Here is a 22,468-nt window from a genome sequence, read left to right as displayed (position 1 = left end):
AGATCCTGTGCACTAGACTTCAGAAAAGCAGTCAAATGACAAACAATGTAAAAAGTTTTATTTGATCTGTATCTTGCAACAAATCAAGTGTAATTAATCCACAGTATTTTCTCAATTATAGTCTGTCATAAAATATGAATAAAAGCATCTTTTTTTTCTGCATACACTGTCTCCCAAGTGCTAAAAAAACAATTACAGCAGATTAAGAACAAACCTACAGCATTCCTTTACTTTAGCTGGTTCTGATACAGAGGCATACTTTTTTATTTGAGAGTCAACTCCAAGAGACTTAGCTAATTGCACAGCATTTGTATCATCACTGATTAGCGTCCCAAGAGCCACAAGCAGTCTAAAAATGGCTTCAAGATCTTGAACAACTTCCATAATTGTGCTGATTACTGACAAACATTGAGCTTTGCCCTCAATGTTGTTGACTTTAAGTAAACACACAGCATAGTTCAATGTCAGCGTGGCAAGCGCAATGTGGATGTTCTTATTATTGCCCGATTTCATTTCTATTGCTTGTGTCATTATTTCATCCCTTTGTTCCATCATAAGCTTCTGGCCTGCCGGGCTGACAAAACAATTGCAAAGAGCTCTAAGTGCCAACAGCTGGTTTGCTTGCTTTCCTTTGGGGTTCAGAAATTTAAGGAGAAGGATGATAAATTGTACATGATCCTTTTCACTGCAGAAGTTCTCATTCACAGTGGGATGCCTGATAGACAGTCTAAGAATGTCTAGGGCTGGAAAGACAATATCTAAGAAACAAAACAAAAAAATATTTTAGTATTAATATTGCATTATGTGCAAATGTGCTGGTGAGTTTCTTTCAGATACAGACCTTCTTAAACCCCTAGCTTTGGGAACAGACAGTAACAGTATCCTCCAGAAAGAGATTCAGGTAAAGCACAAGTTGTTTGAAATTCCTAAAGATAAGTATTGACAAACCCATTCTAGTAACACTTCAGTTAATTACAAAAACCATAGTCCTGAATTTAGGATAAACACAGTGCTTTGCAGGAAAAAAAAAAAAAAATCTTACAATCTTTCCTAAAAGCTCTAACTGATAACACTGAAGGCAACACAAACCATGGTAACTAATCCAAAAAGGTCTCTGAAAGCTTCTCAGTGGCTGAACGCCCCTACACAGGCAGCATCTCCCTTTGTCCGAATTCCATATCTTACAGTTTAGTATAGCTACAAAATTGCTTACAGAAAGAAAAATTAGAAAAAAAAATTTTAGACTACCTTCAACTCTCAGACATGATTTGCAAATTGGAAAAAAAAAAAAAAAAAAGATGTCCTCAACTGATCAGTTGGAAATCACTGTAAGGAAACTGAACTGAGAGTTCATTCAGTAGTTCCCCTCCACTTTCCCAAATTTCAAATGTATCTGGCTCCTTGGGTCTACTATCAGTATCCCATACTTATCACCAAATCAAAGCTGAACCTGCTTAGCTATTTATTGAGAAGATTTTCCTGTAGATATGCAGAATCTTGAGAATTAATGCTTTGTCCAGTACAAAGAGCCTGAAAGGTATGAAGACATTAGCCATCAACAGCTCCCAGCTGTGCAAAACATAGTTTAAGTGATGTTATATAATGAACGTGAATTTTTAATACAAAAATATTCTTCCCATTAATAAATCTTCAACTGCAATTTCAAGAAAGCAGTTTATTTTAACTGCATGTTTAGATATTTGTATATGCAATGTATCCATTTTTTTCCAGAATGTGCAGTAACAACCAAAATAGCCTTTCCAATCCATTAGTGCTGACAATGGTACATTATCAGATGAAATTATATCACCTCCCCTTGCATTCATTCAGAATGTCATTTCACTGATGCAGTTCTGACCACATAACCTAGCTTCAGTAACAACTTCTCTTCTACCACATTAAACAAGAGCTACTTTTGAGATTTTTTTAATAATTTATCTCCATAATTTCATCTCTGATTTAGTAACAGCTTAGGACTCCAACCTCACACTAGTTTGCTCTATTTCCAAACAAGCCTTACACTTCTTTCTTAAGGATGCTCCTGCTAATGAAATAACCATGACTGATGTTTACATCAGGTTTCTCCTTTACATTTACTGTTGTGCCAACAACAAAACCTGACAACCAATTACCAGTTTGGCAATTCATGCCACTGCCCCTGCTACTGATCAGTGCTATTAGCATCTGTTCATCATCTTCTGGTTTCTACTTGTGCTATAAACTCTTTGCGACAGACACTGTGTAACAGCCAGCATAACAAGTCTTTTGGTGCATGGTGAAGTATTGATGATGACGGTATGAAAAATAATTGCAAGTTATCTACCTTCTGGCCAGTTAACTGCTCTCCATAAAGTCTGAAGTTGCTGTGCTGTAGGTGTTTCTGCAGAGGTGTTACATGTTGCAGACAATAACTTTTCTAGGGTTATCAAGTCATCTTCTGTAAGCTTATGTTCTTCAGTTGCACTGCCATTAAGTTCCTTTAATTTGCCTGTAAAAACAATGGAAGAGGCATGGCTTTCTCACATTAGAGCTTCACAAATCCATATCTTGAATGTAATACTACAAAATACTTTACACACAAGTTACAACTACTGTAATTGTTGGGGGGTTTGTTAGATTTTTAAACATTACTTTTCCCAGTTTCATCATTTTCTGATTTTTTTAATCATCGCAATGACTGCTACTATTAAGCCCCCTCTAATACTGCAACACAAAGATTCAGAATTCACATCATGTTAGCCTACATACACGCAAAAATGCAGAAAATAATCACAAGACCATTAGTTTTCATAACTGAAATATGATTCCTTTTTTGCTCTTTTCTACTATTAGGTAATAGAAACAATAAAGAAACTGTATGTTCTTAGTGTGATCCCAGGTTTTGTATTTTTACTTATTTAAGTGCCATAAGCAAAATATGATTGCACCACATCCTATATTCAAATTTCAATGTAATTTAAAAAATCAAAGTATTGGAAAAATTATTACTGAATTTGCTTAAAATGGAGCTAGCATTAAGCACCTGCCAATCATGGTTCTTCCAGAATTGATGAGGGCCATGGCAATTAACACACAAGCAGGCAGAATTACATTAGTACACCCTTATGAGTTTTATAGTACACTCAAAAATCAACTGTGGGCCTCTTATGAAAAAAAACCAAACGAAACCAAAACCCCAAACAGCTATTAAAACCCAGTCCAGCCATAATATTTACAAGTATATTTAACCATGTACTGTTACAAAACTGCAGAAAACTCAGTAAACCTAGTTTTCAGATTCTAAGCTTCAAAAAACCAAACAACCCACTAAGCCTGTGGTTAATACAGTCATCCTTCAAGAATACTGGACAAATACAAACTAATGCAGAATGTTTTTAAGACTAAAAGTCTCTGTTTTGCTATAACATAGGAGAAAGAAAGCCAGTCTTGCCATTCTCCCTCCTAGGAAGTTCTGGACAAAATTTGACTGTAAAATCTGTGCAAAACTAAGAGGAGGCTAAATCTATTTACTAGTGCCAACCTCCTGAAAAAAAAAAATTCTAGTTTGTGAATCCCTTATTTTCTCCCTGAACAAATACCAGAGCACAAGAAAATTCAGGGAAACATGATGAGGTTGACTGAAGATTGATGTTTTTCAACAAAAGTGAAACGTAAGCAATACACAGAAGTGCAATACTGCAGACAGAATGCCCCAGAGAGACCCTAACAGGCTTGAAAAGTAGACTTGTGTGAAACTCATGAAGTTCAACAAGGCCAAGTGCAAGGGTCCTGCACCTGGGTTTGGGCAACACCCAGTATCAGTACCAACTGGACAATGAATGGATTGAGAGCAGCCCTGAAGAGAAGCACTTGGGGATACTGGTTGTGAGGGACTGAAAGAGTTAATGTCTCAAACATTGGGGTGGGGCAACTTATGCCTAACTACGAACTCTGCATAACAATGAACTCTGCATAACAATGAACGCAGCATAACAATGAACCCCAGGTGAAAAGAAAGCATCAGCACTGATCAGCACAGGATGGGGAGGGTGTACCAGAGGCTAGCTCCCTGTTCTGATAACGCTGAGCAGGGCAGCTCACCATGCATGGCCAAAGATCAAACAACAGTCATAATTCTGCAGGGAAGAAGTTACTCCCCAAACAACCTCCAAGCCCACGGATCCATTTCCCGAAGGTTCCGGAAGCACAAACCGCACCTAACACCTAATTAGCCGAATGAGTTCAAGTGCCTGCCTGAAGGAGGGGCAAGGATGATAAAAGGGCAGAGACTGAAGCCCCATATGCACGCACCCACTGGAACGAGACCCCTCGGCTGACTGGACCCCTTGGCTGACTGAACTAACACTGGACCCAGGACTGGTGAAATCTTTCTCTTTGTCTCCATAATCCCTACACCTTATCCCTTTAGACATAAAACCTTTGACCAAGTCTGGGACTAGGAGTGAATCCAGCTGCCCCTGGGCTCCTCTCTGAGAGGCAGTCTAGAAAGCAAGGGGATTCGCTCTGAACCTTGTGACTCAATGGGAGGGATCTCCTTGTCTTCCCTGAACTGATCCCCAAATAAGCAAGGCCTGTAGTATATGTTTGGTGATGTATGGTTAGCACGTGTTACACAGTTTACTCACATGGTTTCATGCCAAATTTTGTTGTGAGCATACCAATTTTGGTGGTGAGCACACCAATTCTTGTTGTGAGTGAATAAAAGTTGAGTTTTGTGAGTTAAAGGATCCCTGGTGTCGTTTCACCTTAATCCTGAGCTGGGAATCAGCAAATCTGAGTCATCATCCTGAGAAATTGGGATGTGATACTGGTGGGCTAAAAATTGGACATGAGCCAGCAATGTGCACTTGCAGCCCAGAAAGCCAACTGTATCCTGGGCTGCATAAAAAGAAGTGTGGCCAGCGGGTTGAGGGAAACGATTCTCCGTTCTTGCGAGACCCCACCTGGAGTACCTCATCGCCCATCTGGGGTCCCCAGCACAACACAGACATGGACCTCTTGGAGTGGGTCCAGAGGCGAGCCACAGAACTGATCAGAGTACTGGAACACCTCTCCTATGAGGAAAGCCTGAGTGAGTTGGGGTTATTCAGCCCAGAGATGAGAAGGCTTCAGGGAGACCTTATTGCAGCCTTTCAACATATAAAGGGGGCTTAGAAGAATGGGAGGGTAACTTTTTACCAGGGCCTATAGTGACAGGACAAGGATTAATGGTTTTAAACTGAAAGAGACACAGGAACAGGTTGCCCAGAGAAGCTGTGGATGCCCCCTCTCTGAAGTGTTTGAGGTCAGGTTGGATAAGGCTTTCAGCAGCTCACCTAGTGAAGGAGGTCCGTTGGACTCGGTGACCTTTGAAGGTCCCTTCCAACCTAGACCATTCTATGATTCTGTTATCAATTAATATGTATAATATGATTGAAATAACCAGGGAACTGCTGAAGTCCTGTATACAGCCCCCATCAGTTAATATTTTAAATAGGTAAACAATACCTAGACATGATTTAGCATTTAGGAACTAACTACTAGAAAATGAAGCTTTATGTTTATGTCAGAAAAGGTAATGGATTGTGGTCTGGTCAATAAACCTCAAATAACCACTTGGAACTGCCAAGATTAGGGAAGAAGTAGGTAAAAGGTAATTCCTTTCACCAGTGAGACATTGTGACCACCAACTCATTGACCACCTACTCAAATGAGACCAGCTACTCAAAAGATGACAATGAAGGAAGAAGACAGAGTCTGCACACTAATTTACACAAGAGGTGAAGAAGAAAAAAACAATCATTAAGGGAAATAATAATGAATATGTATTAGTTAAGTATATAAATGTGGGAATTTCTGACACAAAGGTGTGCATCTTGAGACAGGCACCCATTCATGTGCGTCAATGAAATTACTTTCAAAATATCTCCACTCTGTGCGTTATTGGCTTGCACACCAGGTAAATGAACCCTGTTTGAAGGACAACAATTCCATGACTAAGGCCAAGAGCTTGCTTTCTTCAAGAAATAGGATAAAGGTGAATGTATACTTTTTCTAAAAAGCAGAATCTCTTGTTTTAAGTTTCTTTATCACACTATCTAGACAAATACATCTCCAAGCTCTGTATAGAAAGGGGAGGGAAGGAAGCAAGAGAATTTTAATTTGGAGATCTTCAAGGCAGGTACATTGTGAATATAAACTAGTTTTACAAAACCCTTAAATGTACTAAGGCACTCTACAGAAACACACTGAAATAAACTGGTGACAAATAGAGTAGAGATTCTGTGGAACAGAAAATACAGAGGAAGAGATAGTAGAATAGGAATAAAGCACAGGAAAAGAGAGGGAAAACAAACCAATAATAACATTACTAAAGATGTGTATAATTACTAAATATTGTACACTGTTTTCTTTTTCTGTTATGCAGAATGTTCTTTCTAAATATAGAAGTGACCATTGCAACCTGTGAAACTGCAGAATGCAATTAGGGGTGGAATATATTGGGTCTGTGTGGCCAGGTTTTGGTAGTGGGTGGGGCTACAGGGGTGGCTTCTGTGAGAGGCTGTTAGAAGCTTCCCCTGTATCCGACAGAGCCAATGCCAGCTGGTTCGAAGATGGACCTGGCACTGGCCAAGGCTGAGCCCATCAGCAATGGTGATTAGCACCTGTGGGATAACCTATTTAAGAAGGGAAAAAAAGTTGCTGGGGCACAGAAACTGCAGAGGAGTGAGAACATGCAAGAGAAACAATCCTGCAGACACCAAGGTCAGTGAAGAAGGATGGGGGGGGGAGGTGCTCCAGGCACCAGAGCAGAGATTCCCCTGCAGCCTCTGGTGAGGCAGGCTGTCCCCCTGCAGCCCATGGAGGATCCCACACCAGAGCAGGTAGATGGCCGAAGGAGGCTCTGACCCTGTGGAAAAAAGGTGCTGGAGCAGGCTCCTGGCAGAACCTGTGGACCCATGGAGAGAGGAGCCCATGTTGGAGCAGGTTTGCTGGCAGGATTTGTGACCCCACGGAGGACCCACACTGGAGCAGTCTGTGCCTGAAGGACTGCAGCCCATGGGAAGGACCCACATTGGAGAAGTTTGTGGAGGACTGTCTCCCATGGGAGGGACACCACACTGGAGCAGGGGAAGAGTGTGAGGAGTCCTGCCCCTGAGGAGGAAGGAGCAGCAGAAGTAACATGTGATGAACCGACCACAACCTCCATTCCCCATCCGCCTGTGCTGCTGGGGGCGGGGCAAGGAGAGGGGAAGAGGGGGTGTAGGTAGAGAATTTAGGAGTGAAGCTATGCCCAGGAAGAAGGGAGGGGTGGGGGGAAGGTTTTTTAAGATTTGTTTTTATTTCTCATTACCATATTCTGGTTTGATTGGCAATAAATTAAGTTAATTTTCCCTAAGTAGAGTCTGTTTTGCCCATGACAGTAATTGGTTGAGTGATCTCTCCCTGTCTTTATCTCAACCCACAAGCCTTTTGTTATATTTTCTCTCCCCTGTGCAGTTGAGGAGGGGAGTGATAGAGCAGCTTTGGTGGGCACCTGGCATCCAGCCAGGGTCAACCCACCACAATGCCTTACCTTAAAACTTCATAGATTACATTGTATGGCTATCTGGTGAACTAAAACTTTCATGAGCAAAATCAAAAAGGGATTGCACATGACTGGCATATCCAGCAGCTGCATGAAAAAAAAAGTACAGTATTCAAATGTACCAGCTTGATAAAAAAGATGCCAAACAACAGCAGATAGAAGCTGAGGGGAAAAAAAGAATTGATATCCTGTATTAAAGTTCTTGTGAAATTTACTCATACTCCTAAGCCTTCAGATACATGCACCATTAAAACAAAAAATGGAATTTTAAAAGGTTAAAACTAAGAAACAGTAGGAAAGCTATGGGAAATCACTTAGCTTTCTGAAAAGATGAAAAGCGAAGTTACTTCAAACAAATGAAAAATAAAACCATCCTTGAAATTAAAACACTGACCCAGTATCTGCATAGGATTGGCCTGGTCAAAGGTGACAGCATCCTTCTTTGGAAAATAAATATTTTCAACTTTAGCCACAGCTGATTGGTAGGCACCCATTCCTACATAAAGGAAATACGAAAAGTTCAACAGTGTACCAAAGTGTCTGACATAAAACAATATCTCACCAGTAAGTCTCTCCTGCTGGACATTTCTTAGAAAAGGTTCTTTTAAAAAAATTGAATGCTTATGCAAATAGCTGTCATTCCTTACATTATTTTTACATTCAAGGGTTAAAGCTTAAAGCAATACCTTCACAAACTGTTCTCCCCATGTAAAAATTTACAAGTGTAAATTATTAACAGTGATTTCTGAATTACATGAACTAAATATAGTCTTTCATAGGAATGGGTATTGCAGTTAAGACATGAAAATGACAAGGGTCATTTTAGAACAAAGATCCCTCCTGCCCCTGAAATCTTATCTTTTGATTATTTTCATAATGAATAGGCAAAGTTTTTATACATTGGAAGATTTGCAGATATGACCAAGTTATGTCACATGCAATAGTACCCTGAAATCTCTTCAGAAAGAGTAATGAGAAGCTTTAATCATGACCTATAATGATTTCCTAGAATCACAGGTGACTTAGTGGCTGATATTGTGTGATTTCTGTTAACTACATATATCCATTTATTTGAGAGGATTTTTGGTTTCCTACTAGTTATGTTGTTGATCAAAACCAGGTTACTATCATATATTTTAAAGCTTCTGATGATTACAAGATTCCTGCGTGTAAAAGAAGGCTCCGTTATCCCTATTTTCTGAATAGTTTTGAGTATAAGAAGCTTCAATCTGCTCATTATTTTTAATTAAGTATAAATTTGCATCAATATAGAATCCATCTCAAAGGAAAAAATGAAGCAAAAAAATCAGGGATGCTTTTCATTGGCAGGCATCATCTCTTACCTGTATATGGATCAACTCCACCCACTGGAGCTACTGCATTTGATGCTGAACCAGGAACATAGCGACCAGCACCTGAACGGAGACATCAGGCTTTTTAAACACCACCACTGGTAAAGAAGTAATATATATCTGTATTTAGTTACTAGTTTTCAAACACCACTATTAAAGGTGTTATTTTGCACTCAAGGAATTGAAAAGTCTTCAACACTTCCTGAAATTTAAGGATTACATCTATGCCTATGTGTGAGGGCAGTACTGGTGGCAATGACAGCACTCGCATGCGAAGTGACCCACAGCTGGGAGGCATTCTGGCATGGTCTCTGGCACCCACAGGTGCAAAGGCCCTCAGCCAGCAGATACTTCATCCATGACAAGCATCAGGGAGGGCAGCACTGCCCAGGCCTGGCCTCTCTCTGTGCCTGAGGCCAGCAGTGGCCTCTCCTGTGGGAGGTGGACTCTGTTTGTGGCACTGAGGCCTCACATGAAGGAACTGCAGGATCTTTGCATTTGCAGAGACCACAGCCTTAGCCATACGAAGCAAAGGAGGAGAGACAGCTGGAGACCACAGTAGAATAGGAATGGAGAAAGACTGCCAAGATGGGGAAGGCTGAAGGCTGCGGCTTTTGGCAGCAGCACAAAGGCTTCTGCTCCACCTGCAACTGCAGAACAGGCACAGTGCCCTGGCACTGGTAAGGACAAACATCCAACAGGAGATGCATCAGAGCCAGCTGAGACTGCACCTCGCTTCCACAAAAAGGGGAAAGGCGAGCAGCAGTGGTGGGAGGCTTCCTCCTGCAGGGTATGGAGGTATCCATCTCCTAACGTGACCCGGTATCTTGGGAGGTTGGTGTCTGCCGGGGACCAGGATACTGCAGAGAGACTGCCAAGGCTTGCCTGGCCTTCAGACTATTACCCCACTACTCTTCCCCATGGGCATCAATTATACTCTCCAGGACTTCCTTGGCAATATCAAGAATGATTAGAGAGCTCTGGGGGCAAGGGTGAAGGGCCCAGGTGGAGTTTCTTTGATGCTGTCAGCAAAGCAAAAACACTTGAGTAGAAACAGACTCATCAACAGGGTCAGCAATTTGCTGCATGGCAGGTTTTGCAAGCAGGACTTTGGCATCAATGACTACAGCACCCTCTTTGAGGAGCAAGAGCTACTGTTCAGGGATGGGATAAGTCTGGCAAAGCAGGGCTGTAATGTCTTTGCAAACATGCTTGCTGAACTACTGATGAGGATTTTAAACTAGCTATGCCAGGGATTGTTAGAATCTAAAATTCAGGGTGGAAGGTACCAATAAAGGGCACATAATAAGAAAAAAGGAATAAGGAAGAAAAGAAAACTACTTTATGAATATACCGATTCCTGTGTTGGCCATGTGTCTGAGAGTTTGACGGAACATAAGGTTTAAGACCTTACTCCTCTGCTGTAGAAGAGAGGGTGACATGATGCAGACCAGACAGCATAGTGCTCTCTACTGAACAGACCTGGGCATGCTTTGACAGTAGCAGAGTCCACCTTACCAGTCTGTCCCACATAGAGAACTGCAAGAAACAGTAGTCTAGAGCCGAACACTGAATGCAACTGAACATTGAATGCATCTTAAATACTAGCAAGACAGATTATGGATTTTACATTACCTGTAAATGGATCTGCTGCAGGCATCATACTTGATCCAGATGAAGAGCCTGGAACATAACGTCCAGCACCTAGTGAAACAGTAAGAAAAGCAATGACTACTATACACAGCTTGATGTTATTAAAATGTCAATACTTTTCAGACAGAAGCAGCTCAAAAATAAAGCCAAACAACAAATACATCTTATTGTGGTGTTGTACGAAATCTGATCCTATCCACACAAAAGTCCCCCGATGCTGAACAAATTCTTCCTAATTATCTGAGGTCAGAAATTTGTTTTCTGGGCCATACGCATTACATATGCAGACACAGCCAAATCAAAATTATGTGCGTCAATTCACACTACTGCAGCTCCATGAGTTGCATCTGAACCTGAACCTCTATTCTCATTTCTAGTTCATTGCAAGAAAAAGATTTAGCTCAATTATTTTAATGACATTTTATTCCTAACTTCATCTTTGTGAAACTAGTTGAAGAGTGGTTTATTTTGTAAATGTGGTAAGCAGGATGTAATTGATTAACATGGTTCAGCTTACGAGTAATTAACTTGTTCTAGTTCCATTTCCTGCCTGAAAAAGGGTTCTTTATGTATTTCACTCAGTTACAGTTCATTCTCTAGCTAAATTTTTGTATTATATTAAGTGCCTTAACAGCACCTGGCCACCTCTTAGAGTAATATGAAAAGTGGATTTTTCTTCCACTGGAAAAAAAAAGACTAGACTGAAAAATACAACTGTCTTGATTAAAATTTTGTTGAAGATTTGTTCTGATAAATACTTCAGAAATTTGTCAAGTTTTCTTGTTTTTCTTGTCAGATCTATCTGTGCCTTGCCCTCAATCATTTGAGGACATGAAAACCCTGTACAAGAAGTGCAGGAGCTACAACACTGAAATCTGCCTAAGCAGAGACTGAGGTGGACTGAAAACTGACTGAGCAGCCAGGCCCAGAGGGTGGTGATCAGTGGCACAACATCTAGTTGGAGGCCAGTCATTGGTGGTGTAGCCCAGGGGTCAGTACAGCGTCCAGTCCTGTTCAACATCTTCATGATCTGGAAGATGGGTCAGAGTGCACCCTCAGCGAGTTTGCTGATGACACAAAACTGGGAGGAGTGACTGATGTCATCATTTAAGTTTAAAATTTTTACCTGTAAATGGATCTGAAAATTGAGCACTTGTACTCAACAGTGTTTGCCCCTTAGTATTGTCCATAATAAACTTGGCCACCTGATCCAGAAACATAGGATTTAGGTCATTCTTTTGCAGGAAGTTGTATGCAGTCAGCCAAGGATCATCCGTGATGTTATATGGCAGTTTGTAGGAAGGCCCACTTTCATTTACATCAATAGTGAAAACATAGTCATACTCCTTTAAGCAGAATAAAAATAAAAACAAATTGGAAGTTTGTCAGCACTTTTTATATAAGGATGTACCAAATGCAGAATAATAATGGCCCAGGGCTAAGCTTAAAAAATTTGATACCGCTACTTGCATATTTTATCAATAATACTCTCCTACACAGGCTGCAAGGAAAAAAAAAAAAACGTACTTAAACCATACCCTGTGTTTTCCAGAATTCTCTGCCTCAAGAAGAGCACGGTAGAACAACATACCATGATAACACGTGTGCAGATACACAAACGCATCAGGTAACTCTCATGGACAGCTCTGGCTGCCTGCAAAGCTATAGGGCAGTCAGATACCTGAAAAAAACTTCAGTCTTAAAAGCACACCTCTAATACTAGAAAACAACAAATTCCTGGGTTTCTTTAAACCACGTGAGAGATAAAATCAGTATCTCAAAGGCATGCATTCTGTGGTGGCACTAGACAGAGACTTTTCTATGTATATGTCAGTAAAGGAAGCATTTTTCACCTTATCTGTCTTTAGGCTCAAAAGTTACTATAGAAAACGGGTACAGAAAGCCTCGTACCTAATATTTTAGGAAGCCTTGCATTATAAAATGTACGGTTCACTTTCTTTGGAAAGGAAGTTAAAAGTAACTTTTCAAGGTATTAGCAATAAATACTACAGAACTTGATTGTTTCTCTACTGATAGTTTACCTGTCTCCAAAATAATTTGTCTCCGTTGGCTTACTCAATTTACAAAATGTGTTTCAAAAGTAATAAAGCAAGTAGTACTTATCTATACCCCTGAGTTTTAATAGATCAAAGATGACAAAAAAGTACCAACAAATACCTACTTTCTAAATTATATTTTATCTAAGCAAAGACTGGAATAAATTTTTAATGGGAAATTAAGCATTTTACTTAGGAAGGAATAAAACCAGTTAAAGTTTGCATATACCTTTCCTTCAAATAAAACCTTTCCAGATGTTTGTTGTGTGGCTCCAGAAGAACCAACAACATCACCAATCTTGATCCATCTTCCTTCACTAACACTCCACTGATATGCTTCTATTTTCCCATTGTCTTTAATAAGCCGTGTCTGTCCATCCCTTGTTCCTGTAGACGGGAGTGTTTAAGAGTTTGAACAAATTCAAGAATATGATTTGCTTTAGGAGAGAAAAAAAGTCTTCAAATAGCCCTCAAATTTACAGATGAAAAGACAGTTCACCAACATTTAAAGTCACAGCTGCCATGGTTTAACCCCAGCTGGTAACTAAGCACCACACAGCCACTCACTCACTCCCCACTCCCCATCCAGTGGGATGGGGAGAGAATTGGGGAAAAAAAGTAAAGCTCATGGGTTAAGATAAGAACAGTTTCATAGGACAGAAAGGAAGAAAATTATAATGATAATAATAACAATAAAATTACAATAATAATAAAAATATTGGAACATACAAAGCAAGTGATGCACAATGCAATTGCTCACCACTTGCCAACCGATGCCCAGTTAGTTCCCAAGCAGCGATCCCTGCCAGCCAACTCTCCCCAGTTTATATACTAGGCATGACATCCCATGCCTAAGGGAATACCTCTTTGGCCTTCTTGCTGGCTGGGCATGAGAAGCTGAAAACTCCTTGACTTAGTATAAACACTACTCAGCAACAACTGAATACATCAGCCTGTTATCAACATTCTTCCTAAACTGTATCCAAAACATAACACTATACCAGCTACTAGGAAGAAAATTAACTCTATCCCAGCTGAAACCAGGACAACAGCACAGGAAGTAACTAGCTACTACATGTTGCAACAAGAATAGCAGAAATCTTGACAAAAGCATTTTACAGTAATAGTATCTGCCACCAGACTAAGTTGCAAAAGCATCCTTAAATATTTCAAAAATTTACCATTTTCCCAGGGAGATGACAATCAAGAAGGGTGATATTCTCCCATGGTCTAACAAGATGGAAAGCTTCATATGACTGTAAGATTTATGCCACTTGCTGATCAGAGCCAAGTGCTGAGGTCACTGGTTACTTCACCTTGGGAAAAACTATTTGTCTATTTTAAGAGTAATCTTAACTACTACTGCTTCCGCTGTATTCTCAGTAATCTCCCAAGTACCTGGAAAGCGTGAACTGAGTCAGTCAAGACAAACTATTTTTCGAGCCGAAAGCTAAAGCAGAAATTTTGCACCTACTTTTCTTTTAGTAAAGAAATTCCACATTCAGTAGCTCTTTTGCAGATTACATAACTGTCTTATATACTATTGGCACAGCTACTGTAACAGATCCAAAACATCTTGAACACACTGCAGCAGGCTGAATTCCACCTTCTTCTCAATTATCTCGTAAGAGAAATATTTTTTACCATTTTAGTCTACAAATGTATATATTTATTTTAAACTTACTGAGTCTTGCCTCCAAAAGAATCAATGAGAGGATAGTAGAGCAAAATCAAGCTGTTTTCTTCAGCAGCTCTATTGAAATTGATCAAAGCCTTAATTTTCAAAACAATGGAAAGTTTCAGTACCTCAGAATCAAGATTTGGAGGCTTCTCTAACATGACAAAAGTACAGTAACTTACCAGGATCCTTAAGATGTTCTCTTCCAGGAAGGTCATCAGCATTAATATCTCCTAAGTCACCAGTTTTAGGGTCAATGGATGCTTGGGAAAGCTCATTTTCAAAAGCCTGAATCTCCTCAGCACTTGCTGTACGTTCTAAAGACTCTGTAAACACTCTTATAATTCCATCACTGAATGGAGAGAAAAAATCCAAACAAATACTATTTTAAATGTCAAAATGATTACATACATTCCAGTGGTGACTTCTATGTCATGAGAAAACATCTTTATTTCTAACAACCCATCCCAATTATTTTTATGAAAGGAATTAGCTCTCATGCTAAAAACACCCAGAGAAGGACTTAAGCAGGTAACGCCATCTGTAGTATAATTTTAAAATCAAGGTAGGGTATGCCTATCAAAAGGGTTCTTTATACAGTACTTAAAAGCCCATTCTCAGTCTATTCATGGTTTACCACATTCACAAAGAACTCACTCTACCTCTGTGATTCACGTAACAATGATGTTTAAATTTAATCACACACACACTTTGATGGCAATTTTTATCTAATTTTTATCTAATTTTTAAATTTAGATGAAACTGATATCCAAACTTATGCTTTCAATTTCGTCAAGGGTTTGCAGATTTAGATCCAAAAATATGCTAAGAGTAAAACCTGGATACCTTGCACCAACTACGATGTCACCATTGTCTAACACACAGCAGCACCATACAGACTGAGCTGGGAGTCTAATTGTTTGAGCACATTCCCCTTGTTTCCAGATTCTGAGAGATCTATCCTCTCCAGTAGTTACAAAATCTGAAAAGACAAAAAAAAATATTAAAACTTCTAATGTATATTTTTAGTGTACTGTAATACTGGATACCATTCTGCAACTGGGTACCTAAAAATTAGAACAGTGAAAGAACCTTTCTACAATTTAATACATCTCTCAATTGCAAGAAGAGAGCTAAAAGAAAGCCACCACATAGTTGTCTTCTCAAAAAAAAAATAAAGTGCATAAATTGCAGACTAACCAGCCAGACAAGGAATGAAATTATGCTCAAGACAAACAAAAGATTCCTTCCTCCTTTCAAGAGTTTAAAAAAAGAACTTTGAACAATTTTGTAACCACCACTGGTTTAGCTTACACTGTACTTGCACAGTTTCACATTTGTTTTAAATTCAGATTTTTGCAAGGTAGGCCTGCTTTTTCAGGAAACATGCATTAAGCACTCACAAAAGCCTATAAACTCCTCAATGAGAAATTTTAAGGCATAAGAGATTTATGACATACACATACACTAATTGTGTTGGGTTTGGCTGGGAGTTAATTTTCTTCATAGTAGCTAGTATGTTTTGCATTTGTGTTGGAAAGAGCATTGGTAACACGGGGATGAGTCGAGGCCTTTTCTGCTTCTCACTCCACCCCACCAGCGAGCAGGCTGGGGGGGCACAAGAAGTTGGGACGGGACACAGCTGGGACAGCTGACCCAAACTGACCACAGGGCTATTCCACACGGTATTATGTCACACTCAGCATATAAAAGGCTGGGGGAAGAAGGAAGAGGCGGATGTTTGGAGTTTGGGCATTTGTCTTCCCAAGTAACTGTTACATGTGATGGAGCCCTGCTTTCCTGGCCGTAGCTGAACACCTGCCTGATGATGGGAAGTGGTGAATAAATTCCTTGTTTCGCTTTGCTTGCATGTGCAGCTTTTGCTTTAACTATTCAACTGCCTTTATCTCAAAGCACAAGTTTTCTCACTTTTACCCTTCCGATTCTCTCCCCCATCCCACCGGGGACGGGTAGTGAGCGAGCGGCTGTGTGGTGCTTAGTTGCTGACTGGGGTTAAACCACAACACTAATATACATGCACTTTACCTGTTGAACAAACACGCAAGTGTCCCATACACCACACAAAGGTCACTGACTTGGAATTTCTTCTGCAACTGTCTGCAATAGCTAGTTCTGAATCTTTAAACCTCTAACCTTGAAAACAAATACAATTAAGCCACACACATAAAATTCTTAACCTAAATTATTTATAATGTACTTTGAAAATTTCCTGTGGAAGTACCTAAATTTACATTATCTCAAACTGATAAGCCATGCATTACCATTTCAGAACTCTGCAACTGTGCTAAAATACAGCTGGCAACCTAGATGATAGTTTTGCCTATCGCTTCACCAAAGTTTCACAGTTAAGCCTTACAATTAGGCCTAACCCAGGACCTTTCATCTTACCTACAGTCAGAGCAATTCTGCTGGAGGTGTGATTCACAGTCAATCGCAATATTTATTTTAACTATTTACACTAAAGGGAAGTAGTAAATTAAATGATACCTGAGTTCTTTAGTTGTGGCAGCTCCACAAAACTACAGAATGCCTACCTTGTAATTTCATTTTGGAAGAACACTGGGTAATAGTCACAAAAGTAATCTTACCTTTACAATGAGGGAAGACAGAGATGCTGTATATATAATTTGTATGTCCATAATACACCTGCAGACACTCGCCAGAGATCTGCCATCTTCGAACACTAGCATCATTAGCACAGGAAAGGAATTCCATTTCACTGAGAATAGCTAAACCTCTCACACAATCTTCATGTCCTTTACAAAAGAAAGGAAAACTTAATGTGGCTTTTCGTTCCACTAGCAGCAGTATACCATTTCTAGTTAGCTCACATCTAAATCCTGGCAACCAATCTTCATTATGGAAGCAGTTTAAAAAAAATAAAAAGCAGTGAATTGCTCATTATTCTGCGAAAAAAATCTGATTCTTTTAAAAGTGATGCGACTTCTGGGCACACAACTTGAGAAACTTTACAAATATGGCCTAAAAATGGTTCCGTTTATCTACGGTCTTGTGGGGATTTATTTTTTCTTTCTTTTTAAAAGAGCACATGACCCTGATGGAATTACCAACTGCAGCAACATTTACCAGTGAATGTTCTTTCACATCTGCCTGCCTTCCACAGTTTAATAGTTTTGTCAGCTGAACCAGTCAGCATTAATCCCTGTTCAGGAAGTATTTTCACTGCCCATATTGCAGCTGTGTGACCCTGCAAAAAACCAACACTGTTAGACTTGTCAGAATCAAATTCAGAGTCCCTATTTTATATTCATGTAGAGGTACTTCATACCTGTAATGTCATCATACATCTGTCATTCAACCAGACCTTGGCTGTTGTATCCCATGATCCACTTAATAATGTGCCAAACTTCCCAGATGAAAGGCTGCAAACTGCAATGCACATTCAAATCAGCACTGACAAGTTTCTTGCACTGCCACCAATCTTATACCAGCAATTTAAAGAGATTTATTTAAGGAGATTTCCTTGGTATTAGTAGCATATTTAGTGTTGAGGAGTTGGGGAAGAATTAAGTGGCACTATAGTTGCACTGCAACCTAGAAATGAGCTGCTTAAAAATCTCTTTACTTCAGATTACAAAATTTCACATATTTTTGGCATTCATATTTTTAAGTTTCCCTTAGTACCAGATCTCTTCTCCTCAGACTAGAGTATGTTGACAAGCAGGTTAGATAACTAGTCAAGACACAGAATTAATGCAAAGGCTTAGTTTTAAGATTACAGAGAAAGCCAAGATTTCATCAACATGTATTAATTTATGTCCTCAAGAAGCAAGATTTCATACAAAAAATACTATTACCAAGAAACTGTGGTGACATTTAAAGATTTAGCAAAAAGATAATCTGCAAATGCTCCACTAACAGTCAGGCATAAAACTGAAGACACACAGTGCTAATATGGTTTACTAATCAGTTTACAAAAGAGCTAAGTCAAAAACAGAGAGTACCCTGTCCATGTAGTCATTCATAAAAGGAAAGTATGGCCTTCTATTTCTTGCTTCTGTGGCTCCATAGTGAGAACTGGACAGTATTCTACACTGTCACTTGTCATGCCCTACTTTTTCTGCACTTTAAAACAGATTTTACAGTTAATGTAATTTTACATTTTTTAACATTTTGCTGTAAAACATTACTGTAAAAATTGCTACAAATACTTCTTTGTAGGAGAATCTATAACTTGTCTAGAATACCTTATCCCTTTTTAAACCTCTGGAGGGAGCATGTCACATATTATTTTAACTACTCATCCATCCCAGGTTTCTGATGAAGTACGTAACTATTCCATGCCTCCTTACACAGTGACATTATTTTCTTTCTCAGAGAAAGCCAAGATGTTTATAATATAAAAATAAATTTTAGGTGCTGTTTAGCAGTCCAGGGTATTTTCAAACTGGTCTCCTGTCCTGGATTCAGCTGGGATAGAGTTAATTTTCTTTCTAGTAGCTGGTATAGTGTTACATCTTGGATTCAGTATGAGAAGAATGTTGGCAACACACTGACCTTTTCAGTTGTTGCTAAGTAGTGTTTATACTAAGTCAAGGATTTTTCAGCTTCTGATGCCCAGCCAGCAAGAAGGCTGCAGGGGCACGAGAAGCTGGGAGGAGACACAGCCAGGGCAGCTAACCCAAACTGGCCAACAGGGGTATTCCATACCATGCAACATCATGCCCAGTATATAAACTGGGGGGAGTTGACCTGGGGGGGATCACTTCTCAGGAACTAACTGGGCATCGTTTGGCAAGTGGTGAGCAATTGCATTGTGCATCACTTGCTTTGTATATTCCAATCCTTTTATTATTATTATTTTTATTACTATTTTATTACTGTTATTATAATAATTATTAGTTTCTTCCTTTCTGTTCTATTAAACTGTTTCTAATTTAACCCATGAGTTTTACCTTTTTCCTTCCAATTCTCTCCCCCATCCCACTGGGTGGGGTGGAGTGAGTGAGCGGCTGTGTGGTGCTTAGTTGCTGGCTGGGGTTAAACCATGACATCTCCACAACCATTCTTTAATACAGTTTAAAAAAGTCCCAAAACCTCCAAAACTTGAAATGTTTATTTTTGACACCCTAAAATTACATGATTAGACTGTTCAAAGGTCTACTAAATACTACATCAGCTCACGAAAAGAAAAACTTAGTATGCTAATATGAAAATTGCTGAACTTTTCATCATATAGCTCAAGAAAAGGTACACAAAGTTGGTTTAATGTCACATGTTGTAATGACCTGACTAAAGAGAGATGAATTTTCTGCTGTGAGCTTTTAGGCTTTACTATGTATTTAAAGCACCAATTAATATTAGATCCCCATCTAGGTAACAAAATGGGCAGTGAAAGTTTTTTATTTAGGAAGCTGACTCTTTCTACTTCTATCAACTTTTACACAAAAACTAAGCTTAATACATGGAGAACTAAACTAAGTGCTTCTTAAAAATGCAACTCTTGGCAAAATGATAATCATTCTGTAAATTGCCATGTGTTCACATATACAGTAAAAGCTCAAGCATTCATCAGTGTAAATTGGAAGTTCTTGCAATGAACTGTCACTGAGAATTGAGATTATAAAAACCTATTTGCAAAGGCCATAATTAAATAGTTTGCTACATTAAATGCCAAAGAAATCAAAATTGAGTTTTGTCACTTCAACTTAATTTCTCCTCTAACAAATAACATTAACTTTTATGAAACAAACTCCAAAGTAAAATTACTACATACCTGTGTTCTTATGACCCTTAAGGACGTAAAGAGGAGCTGGGTTGTCAACTGTGAAAATGCAAATATTATGATCATTGCCACCAGTTGCAATCAGCCCACGAGGATAGAGGTCACTTGGAGGTATGATGCACACACAAGATACAAAATTTGAGTGGCCACTCATACAGTGCATTTCAGTAAAACCCCTGTTAAGACTAAACATATATGATAATCAGTTCAAAGTCATGACAGAAACAGTACTTATCTGAGGCACTGAATTACAACAGATGTTTTATACTCCAACTCTTGAATTAATAACTATGCTTATGTTGTGCTATGTAAATACTGTGGATGACCTAGAAAGAATGAAAAACTTAAGAGAAAAACTATATCCCAGCATTTCAACCCAGTAAGCAATATTTAAAGCTTTCCACTTGTTTTTCAGTAATGGTAGGCCTGGAAGGACTTAGTTTTGGTTTTCCCTCCTCATTGGTAAACACTGTGCCCAATTTGATTAGAAGTAGTTATGGTTTACCTTTTGAAATCCTTTGCTATCTCAAGACTCAAATATGTATCCCAATACACCCTAAAATACCAGAGCATGTAAATGAAGACAGTTTACTGCCTACCAAATCTATTCACTCACTCTTAATTAGGAGCACTGTAGAGGCTTAATTATTACATAGATCATAACTGATTCAAGCAGCACCCTTATATCTTCATCACAATCCAGCCTCAATAGTAACAGCACTAACTAGAAAAAGCTACTTATCCCCACACAATAAATGTCTGGGTTGTGGTGGTGTTTGTTCGGTTTAGGTTTCCCCCCCCCCCTTCTGTGTTTATCCCCCCCCAAAAAAACAAACAAACAACCCATAATGTATCATATCACACTGTCCTCCTTCATACTTTAATGTTTGGGAAGCTTGGAATATGTAGGGAAGTCATGATACTCTTCTAAATTCTAAAACATCTTCTCTACTGAAGGTACTGAGAACAAATGAAGGTAACATATCTTCCTGTAAAATTTAAATAACACAATTAACATACAGTAGTTTGCTTACCCACTGAACCCTGCCTACTGTAATCCCAGAATCTTCAAAGCAGAGATAACCATTACTGATGCTATGACTCTGCTTAAGTTACTTGTGTCTTCCTCACAGGGCCCTCAAAAATTGTGGGTTTGAAGATTAATTCCTTTCCTGCAATAAATTTCTAAGCAATTTAACAAGTTCTTCCCCTTGTGATGACAGATTTAAGATGACACACTTAATGAGATTAGTCTTCCTCCCCCTCAATTGTAGAGCTACAGAGATCAATTGAAACACACATGTGAGCATTCAGGCAAATTTGCCAATTATCTCTGTTTCACTGGAAGACAGTGGGAAGAAAACCCATGCCTAACAACTTCAGAATGCAGTTCACAATTTGAAACTATAGACAAGTGAGGAGATACGTCCTGTGGCTTCCCACATCTCCACCATCTCCTATTCACAATGCTTAGCAGTACCTCTTCTGGTCATAATGGTATGCTGAAAAATTCACTGAGTGAATTCAACAGGAAAAATCCAGTAGGAGAAAACCCCGTACAACACGAATATCAGAGAAAATAATGTGGGGCTTTTTTTGCCTTTTCCAATGTCTCTTAAATTTCTGCGTAGTTTTTGGTTCATGTTCCGTTTTATGTTCAAAGAAGTCTAGTCAGCCAGAATGAGAAAAGAGTTTTTTAAAAATATTCAAAGCATACCGCATTACTGTCACAAATGCAGCATCGTTACTTAGCAGGATTACTTTGGTACCGAATACCAAGAGAAGGAAACGACGTTAATACCACCCAGAGAGAAGACGCCCGGATTTACAGACATTATCAACATCTGCAAAGAACCCTAAAAATGCCGACGCACAGCTGTCTAGGCAAAAACACCCTTCCCCAAAAGCAGGCACGCAAGCGGCAGTGCCTTAGTCCCCACCGAACGGACTCCCGCCGCCACGCTCAGGCCCGCCGCCTCCCCGGGCCCCGCCGGGAGTCCCGAGAGACGGGGACGGGGACGCGGCCGCGGGGATCAGCCCGGCGGGACACGGGCGGGACCCCAGCGCCCGCACCCCCGCGCCCTTCCTCCCCGCAGAAGCGCAATCCGGAGCGGCCGCCCGGGCCTGCCCAGCGCCGGCGCCTCTGCCGACGAGGGCCGCGGCCCGGCACTCACCCGTCAGGAGCCCAGAGCCGCGCAGTTCGGTCCCGGGAGACGGACACGAAACTGCCCTGGGGGAACAGGCCGCGGGTCAGGCCCCGCACGTCCTGCCCGTGGCCCACGAGGGAGCAGCGGAGCCGGTAGGCGCCGCCCTCGCCCACCATGGCGGGAGGCCGCCGAGCTGTCCTGACACAGCAACTATCCCCGACGCCGACGCCGACGCCACCGGAAACTG

At 40.1% G+C, this 22,468-nt stretch overlaps 1 protein-coding gene across 2 annotated transcripts; it reads right to left on the bottom strand.

Moving 5' to 3' along the window:
• Positions 1-41: 41 nt before the first annotated feature.
• On the bottom strand, positions 42-22,468 carry PLAA (phospholipase A2 activating protein). 2 transcript variants are annotated; one of them, XM_075021020.1, is made up of 14 exons: positions 22,249-22,468; positions 20,066-20,259; positions 17,618-17,718; positions 17,416-17,536; positions 16,917-17,084; positions 15,154-15,289; positions 14,490-14,659; positions 12,859-13,016; positions 11,699-11,918; positions 10,555-10,623; positions 8,911-8,982; positions 7,962-8,063; positions 2,324-2,488; positions 42-758 (listed from the first exon to the last, which is right to left on the bottom strand). In XM_075021020.1, the coding sequence occupies exons 1-14, from the start codon at positions 22,395-22,397 to the stop codon at positions 193-195; spliced, it is 2,391 nt and encodes a 796-aa protein (XP_074877121.1). In that variant the 5' UTR covers positions 22,398-22,468; the 3' UTR covers positions 42-192. The 2 variants fall into 2 exon arrangements, with proteins under 2 accessions (XP_074877121.1, XP_074877122.1); XM_075021021.1 differs by lacking the exon at positions 22,249-22,468 and adding an exon at positions 20,954-21,052.

The sequence above is a fragment of the Buteo buteo genome, chromosome Z (genome assembly GCF_964188355.1).
Source record: "Buteo buteo chromosome Z, bButBut1.hap1.1, whole genome shotgun sequence".
In the NCBI taxonomy this organism is placed as follows: Eukaryota; Metazoa; Chordata; class Aves; order Accipitriformes; family Accipitridae; genus Buteo; species Buteo buteo.
The sequence above is the reverse complement of the archived record's forward strand: the minus strand, read 5'-3'. Positions and strand labels throughout refer to the sequence as shown.

Coding starts and splice junctions, on each gene's coding strand:
- PLAA (XM_075021020.1), bottom strand. CDS start 22,397: ATGGTGGGCGAGGGCGGCGCCTACCGGCTCCGCTGCTCCCTCGTGGGC. Junction 8,983..10,554: donor TGCAGCAGATCCATTTACAG/GTAATGTAAAAT, acceptor GTCTCCGTTCAG/GTGCTGGTCGCTATGTTCCT. Junction 8,064..8,910: donor TGGAGTTGATCCATATACAG/GTAAGAGATGAT, acceptor TCCTTTATGTAG/GAATGGGTGCCTACCAATCA.